Source organism: Rhinolophus sinicus, chromosome 2 (assembly GCF_057876585.1).
Source record: "Rhinolophus sinicus isolate RSI-liver-muscle chromosome 2, RSI-T2T, whole genome shotgun sequence".
Classification (NCBI taxonomy): domain Eukaryota; kingdom Metazoa; phylum Chordata; class Mammalia; order Chiroptera; family Rhinolophidae; genus Rhinolophus; species Rhinolophus sinicus.
Window position 1 is genome coordinate 2,469,032 of NC_142502.1, and position 7,565 is coordinate 2,476,596.

The 7,565-nt window shown below is 52.1% G+C and overlaps 1 protein-coding gene across 2 annotated transcripts; it reads left to right on the plus strand.

Annotated features, from left to right (window-relative positions):
* Positions 1–580: 580 nt before the first annotated feature.
* PRR18 (proline rich 18) lies at positions 581–4,144 on the plus strand. Of its 2 annotated transcripts, XR_012496820.2 has the most exons (3): positions 581–733; positions 823–1,740; positions 3,305–4,144. XR_012496820.2 is itself a non-coding variant. In XM_074333809.2 (2 exons), exon 2 carries the CDS (start codon positions 830–832, stop codon positions 1,667–1,669), a length of 840 nt encoding a protein of 279 aa, XP_074189910.2. In that variant the 5' UTR covers positions 581–733; positions 823–829; the 3' UTR covers positions 1,670–4,144. The 2 variants fall into 2 exon arrangements, 1 of the variants encoding a protein (XP_074189910.2); XM_074333809.2 differs by having other exon boundaries at positions 823–4,144.
* Positions 4,145–7,565: the final 3,421 nt, after the last annotated feature.

Sequence of the window (7,565 nt, forward strand, 5' to 3'; positions counted from 1 at the left end):
TGTCTCACTGTCATTTAGGACCACTGCTATAGCACTGAATATGCTGCCTTGCTCACAGCCATCACGCCGAAGATCGTAATGTCTAACATTTCCTGCATCATGATGTAACTGAAACTGGACATTTTGCCCAGGTTTTTAATTTTGAAATGACTGTCAGCAATGGCATTACTTATGTAAAGTTAAAAGCACAGTGATTCACCGAAATGTCTTGCCCCACCTTTGAGTTCAGCCAGCCTTCAGGGGACAGCAGAATGCGAGGCTAGCCCACCAGGGTTACCCGAAGCTGCACCATCTTAAAGGCCTCCAGAGGTTGTGAAGGGTTTTCTCTCCGATGCCAGGACTCCGCCCCGGACTGGGGACACGCCCTGCGCTCCCTGAGCCTCCCGCCTCTGAAGGATTGTCGCTAGCAGCGGCGCTGGGACGTCCCGCGGAGCCCCCGCCCCCCCTGCTGTCCGGCCCGCATCTCGCTGTGTGCATCAGTGACCGCGACACCAGCCGGGCACAGCCGGCACCTGGCTGTGCGGCGTCCACAGCAGGCGCACGCGGCTCCTCCTCCCGCCGGAGGGCGCCTCTCGCTTGACGCTGCAGGGCGCGAGGGGCTGTCTGCGCGGGCTTGGCCGAGGAGCCCCGGAGTTGCGCCCCTGAAGGAGGGAAGGAAGGGTGACTTGGCTTACAGCCCCTGGGTGCTGGCGCCGGGACGTGAGGGAGCTGGAGATGCCGTGGCTGGACGGAGGTGGGTGCCGAGGGAGGACGCGGGGCCACCGATGGGGAGGGCGCCGGGCTCCACGCCCCAGGGACTAAGGACAGCCCCTCTCCTTTTAGGGCGCTGATGCTCCGCCGGCTCGGTGGCAGCATGCCTTTCCCACCGCCGCCCGCCCCGGCCTCGGGGGTCCCTGCCGCGCGCCCCCCGCCCCGCAGGGCCAGCGCCCCCCGGAAGGCGGCGGCGCCCGCCTGCGCCCTGTCGGGGCCCTCGCCGCCCTCCGCGGCCGGGGACAAGAAGAGGCCCCCGGAGCGGCCCGAGGCGCTGCTGTCCCGCTCCTGGCCCTCGGCCACCCTGAAGAGGCCACCGGCCCGCCGCGCCCCCGGCCCGGTTCCTCCACGTACCCCAGCTCCGGCCGCGTCCGGCCGCCCGCACGCCCCGGATACGGCTGGCGCGGGCGACAGTCGCGCGGGACCCGCCGCCTCCGGGCCGGGGCCAGACGCCGCCGTGCGCTTCTCGCTGAGCCTCACCCCCGAGGCCGTCCTGGTGATCCAGAAGCGCCACCTGGAGAAGCAGCTGCTGGCGCGGCCCCGCCGGCCGCTCCCCTCGCCCTCGGCGGACGCCAGGCGCCTGCTCGCCCCCGGCCCCCGGGCCAGGGCCGCGGGCCCGCGGAGTGGCGGCGACCCTGGAGGCCCGGACGCTCGCCCGCCCGGCGTCCCGCTCCTGCCCGGCGGCCTGCGGGCCCCCGACCCTGGCCTGCGGCCCACCGACCTGCGCCGGCTGCTCAAGGTGTCGCTGCTCAACGATCGGCACAAGTACGACGACGTGGAGTACGAGGAGGAGGCCGCGACCGTGGACGAGGGCCTGGTCCGCAAGTGCACCGAGTGGCTGCGCGGCGTGGAGTCGGCGGCCGCGACGCGTGACCGCACCGGGGCCCTGGACACACTGCCGCACCTGAGCACGCTGTGAGGGGGCTGGACCCACCCCTCCTGGCGCCCACCCGATGCCCACCGCCCACCTCCAGGGCGCCTGTGAGCCAGGTGGGTGTCCCGGGAGCCCTGCCACACCTGGGCACCTGCGAGCAGGGCCTGGTGGGACCGGACCGGAGGGCACACTCAGTGCCTACAGCGCATCTCCTGGACATGCTGCTCCACCGGGGCGCCCTCGTGGGAGACACAGCCTCATCTGATGCCCACCACACAGGCCCAGGCCCTGCCCACTCCACAGTCCGCGTGGCACCACGACCTTTCCCACTCCCACACACGTGTTCTCTACCCGCCACGTCTGCCTCCTGCACCATCCTGGCCTCATCGTGCCCACAGGTGTCCTTGCTGCACGTGGCAGCGTTTGCAGCACTGAAAGTGCCTCAGCCCCCACCCCTCCGTTTCGGTTCCTGACACCCTCTGTGGTGTCACTCCCTGCGGGTGCCCTGGTCTGAGCAGTTAGTAACAGCCAGGGGGAGGGCGAGGCCCAGGATGGTGGCTGTGGTGCGGCATTTATGAGTTTGTTTCTCCTAAATAGAAACGTATGGGGGCGGGGTTGGAAAGCCTGGGAACACAAGTGAGTGGAATCTTCCTACTGCAAACTGGGAGGGCAGTCACCAGGGACTCAGGCCCCTGGTGGATGGGCGCTGGCATGGGAACAGTTGTCACAACACTGACGCATCCTGGCTTGGTGCGCCGTGGGCAGCACTCCCCGCTGTGAGCCTGGTGTAAGCCCACAGACGCTCACACGTATACTCTCACACAACCCTCACACTTAGAAACATGCCCACACACTCATCCATATCCACACTCTTACATGCACACTTGCACACAGTCACATGCACACACAAACACATGCTCACACTCCTCACGCACCCTCACACGCTCATTCCCACTCGTGCGCACACGTGAGTCTCTTCTGAAGCCCAGAGGTGCCAGGTTTCCCCCATGGCCTGGTAAAGGGATGGCAGGAGCCAAGCAGCGTCTGCCCAAATCCATCCTCTTTATTTGAAGTGCTGCTCACAAAGTATCTTCTGTGCTACAAAGGAGGGGAAAACGCAGACAGCTGTACCCAGAACACAATGTTATTTGCAGGAGAAAGCTGGAAGTTGCTGGTAGGGTGTGGGGTAGGTCTGTATGTTTTCAGTATTTTTAATCACTGAAAATCAGTGACATGGTGGCTTTGTACAGTTGTATATAGTAATTTTATAAAAGAAACTTCTATTTATTGTTGGATAAAGGGTAAAACTCCCCTGCCTTTTAGGGACCACACCCTTCCTGCTAATTCTTAGACACTTTCTCCATGCAGCTGAGTATATTTAACTCATATAAGGTTGAAAAAGGAAAAAATGTTATAATCAGACAAGGCTGGTTATACAAAAATAACATATTACCTCAGTTGGGGGCTTCTTTTGTAAAAGTCAGCAACAGTTTAATGTTTATCTTGTTAGATGTTAATGTGTGAAGTCGTAATTAAATTTTACATTGAAACCTTACATTTTAAAAAACCAATTTTGTGTTTTTCCTTTGGAGATGTTTGTGCTAACCTCTCTCTCTCTCTCTCTCTCTCTCTCTCTCTCTCTCTCTCTCTCTCTCTCTCTCTCTCTCGGCACAAATCTAGTTGGACGTGAAGCATTTAACTCAGTGGGAGCTGCGTAGGCCACCAGATGAGTTGCAAGAATAACCCCCTCCCCACTGAACAGCGGGTCAGAAGACCCTGTTTGAGGGGAGAGAGCCCCACTGTCTTTTATTTGAACTGAATGTATTAATACCAGAGGCAAAGTAGCAGTCTTGCGGAGGTGACATTGTGACATCTGTCCCCTGAGCACTCTGGCCACCCCCAGTGCAATCTGCAGAGCCCAGTCCTGGGCCAGGAGCACTATTTCTGGTCGGTCACCAGCAGATGAAGAGCGAACTGACCGTGAGTTCATAGTGGGCAGTGTCATAACTTGGTCTCATTTACACATAGAGCAAATACCAATAATGAAGGGACCCAGGTTTCTGTCCATCGTTGCAATAATAACATTTTAAAGACTTTCCTGAAATAATGGATTTTGCCAAACTTCTTTCTGTCTCTGACCTCGTGTGTCTTCCTGGTCGTATTGCTGTGACAGTGTGTGGTTCTCTCTCCATCTGTGGTTCTCTCTGTGTCCCTATTTCTTTGTTTTCCTTTCCTCTCACCCCTTTCTCTGGGCTCCCCATCCCCATCCCCATCCCCTAACTGGCCACAGTATGACCTGAGCACTTTTTTCCCATTTGCATTTGCTCCACAGAGTTTTGTGTGCCTTGTTCCTCACTTTAACAGCAGATGAGTGGGACTTTTATGTTGCTCGGTTGATGACACTCAATAAAAAAACAAAAAAGGACACATGGTGTCTATTCATGCTGCTGACATTCCAAGAAAGCTTTCTAAGTCATTGTGTTGCAATTTCTTAATGTTTAAATAAAAGAGAAATTCAATGCTTTGTGTTTCTTTTTGATGAAGCCATTAAAAACTGGCCACTGAAATCACAGAGGTATTTAAAATTCATGCGAGGTGGTCTCACCGTGGTGCCGTCCCATTTGAGGGTGTGGGATTCCCCGGGGTCCACAAAGGTTCATTGGTTTCAGTCACTACCAGGATTTACAAAATTCTAACGCTAATCAAATATCATCATCATATGGCTGTTTGGCAGTGATATGCAACCTTTTGTCAGGCCACAAAGTCCCATGAGAGCTATATTCCCAATATCGTCCTAGGAAGATGGACCATGGAACGATGAAAATTTGCATGTATTTTAGGAAGCCCACGGATCTCCAATTAAGAACTTCTACATATGCCTACTAGAGCCCTTTCCCCCCCAAAAGTAGTTTCAAACTGGTAGGGCCCACCAATCGGAAGTTAAAGGGTCAATATGATTAATGGTGAGGACCATTCAACACTAGGAAGGGGAGATGTCCTTTGTAAATGTGGCTTGTCTTTTGAATATTTGGGTCCACAGAGAAAAAGTAAGAAAAGATGTCCGTGGGAGTAAGAAGGTGGGCTCCATGCTCTCTCCGTGAGTAGAGCTCTTACTGTCAAGTGCCCCCATGGTAGGTCGGGCGTTCCTACCAGGAGGCTGGGTGTTTGTGCTGTCGTGAGATCGTGGAACGTCACTGGCTAAGTGGGCGTGTGTGTGCTTTCCAATATTGAGCCTGTATGACTTAATTCCATACCTTTAGGAAATACCCTGGCACTTTAAGGTAGATTTTATCTTGATCTGCTCTCTTTCTGGAAAAAGTAGATGCCAAAAAGGCAGAACCTTGAGCTGTGTGGTTTCCCCAGAAATTGCACTGTTCCGTTGAGGCTGGGCTATCTGTGGGATCTGCTCATACTAACCTGGCTCTGGAATCGTAATTTTGTGCCTTTACTTTTTAGTGTGGAAACTGAAGCCACCGCGGGTGTCATAAGTGATAAGAGCACTGCGTCCCCAGGGCTGCACACGAGAACCTCTGTACCTGCGGGCAGCCCAGCATGGCCTTTGTCCAGACACTGACAACAGGGCTGCTCGCACGGCTGGTGATGCCCCAGGCCCAGCTGAGCAGCGGAGTGCTCCCCCCACTCAGGTTAGGGAAGACGTACCTCCCCCAGGCTCAGGGTGGCCTGTGGAGCTGACGAGGCTGGAGTCCCCATAGTGACGCTGTCCCTCGTCAGCCGTCTCTTATTAGACGTTTGTACCTTAGTGTCTTCCATATAATGGGGTTAAGACGACATAGCAGATAAGTAAGGATTATCAGAATCCTGGTAAGGATTCTGATGAGATGCGGGTAAAGCGTTTGTGATGACGCCTGCATGTTACCAGCTCAAGTTCCGCTGTGATGAATACCTCTAAAACACTTCACTGCCCGAAAAACATGATTTTCTGGTATTTACCTGTGCGAAATCAAAATCCTCACTCACCTGAGGTTTTTCTTTTACCATTTCATGCACACCTGTGTTGGGGGCTGTACTTTTATTTCCCTGAGGGGTTTAAGAATAAAAATGTCTACTGTGTTTTACCTTCTTATTCCAAACTTATTTATTCTTTATGTCCTGAGCTTAAAAATTTGTTTCTGAGTTTCCTGGTAGCAAAAGCAAAATTAAACATAGTTATATAATCTCAGTATCTAACAAGAAACACCCATTACAAGAGACATAGTTTTTCTTAGAGAAAATTATTTTGTGTAAGTATATATTTATAATACATGCAATATAATGAGTGGAATTCTTTTTATTTTTATTTTATTTATGTATTTCTATTTTTTCAAATATTTTTATTTTTCAATTCCAGTTGACATTCAATATTATATTAGTTTCAGGTGTACAACATAGTGGTTAGTCATTTATATAACTTACGGAGTGATCCCCTGATAAGTCTAGTGCCCACCTGGCACCATACATACTTATTAAAATATTATTGACTATATTCCCCCTGCTGTACTTCATATCTCCGTGACTGTTTTCATAACTGGCAATTTGTGCTTCTTAATCTCTTCCCCTTTTTCACCCACACCCCCAAGCCCCCTCCCATCTGGCATCCATCAGTTTGTTCTCTGTATCTATGAGTCTATTTCTGTTTTGTTCGTTTGTTTGGGTGTTTCAGATTCACATATCAGTGAGATCATGTGGTGTTTGTAACGGACGGTACCCTAACTGCAGCTTGTGGAAGAGGCGTCCATATTCTTCACGTCACTGTTCATTCTTGGTGAAAGCTGTGTCCTCTCCCACATCAGACCACCCCCACCTGCCCTTGTGGAGGTGGATCACATGGGAAAATGGGAGAGAGTCTCTAGGCAGCAATTTTAGATCTCCTCACGTATTTAGCAAGTACTGTCCAAAACATGTAGAAAATGTTACAGAATTCTAAAACTTTTGGTCTCAAGACTCCTTTAATAGTTATTGAGAGAAGCCAGGAGCTTCTGTTTATGTGGATTATATCTAGCAACACTTCCTGTATTGGAAATTGAAACCAAGACCCTAAAAGGGCCTGGGGACCCTCAAAAGTCTTTAGGCCACACTTTGAGAAGTCCCTGGTTTCTACCATATGTGTCAGCCTCTCGTGCATGTAATCTGTGCTGGGGGGCGGAGGGGCTACATCTGAATTTCTGGGGAAACATTTCAAGATACATATTATCCAGACCCCAAACCGAGAGTCTGATTTTGTAGACCTGAGAGGGACCCAGGGGGGCTGCTGCACAGCCTCGTTTGGGAACCACTGCTTTAACGCAAGAACTACAGGACAGGACTCAGGAAACACTCAAGGCGGATTTTATCACCTGTGTTCCGTGTTTTACGATCTTATGAGCAAACTCTAAAGTATTTATAGAATAGTTTACTTTGAGCAGGATAGTATCCCAGTAGACCCAGAATCATTCATTTATTCATTCAGCAAATATTTCCCATTTCTACCGGATGAGGCAAACCTGAGATACAAAACTATTATAAAACTGTCTCCTACACAACTAAATGAATTCACCTGTTAAAAGGTATAATTAGGGATATTGTCTGTCAGGAGCGATGGTTTTGATTGGAGGACGGTTACTCCTGAGTTGTTCCTTAGGACGCTGGTTGGTCTCTATTAGCTCAGGCTCAGTAACAAAGCACCACAGACTGAGAGCTTAAGCAACAGACGTTTATTTCCTCACAGTTCTGGAGACTGGAAGTCCAAGGTCACTGAACCAGCAAATTCCGTGTCTGGTGTGGGCTGTCTTCCTGGCTGGCAGACGGCTGCCCGCTCTGTGTCCTCACACAGCCTGAGTCTGTGCTGCAGCACAGAGGGGTCCCTGGTGCCTCCTCCTACTGGGACAGGCCCCACCCTTAGGACCTAATTTAACCTTAATCACCTCTTTAGGGGCCCCAAGCACAGTCTCATTGGGACCAGGGC

Coding starts and splice junctions, on each gene's coding strand:
- PRR18 (XM_074333809.2), top strand. CDS start 830: ATGCTCCGCCGGCTCGGTGGCAGCATGCCTTTCCCACCGCCGCCCGCC.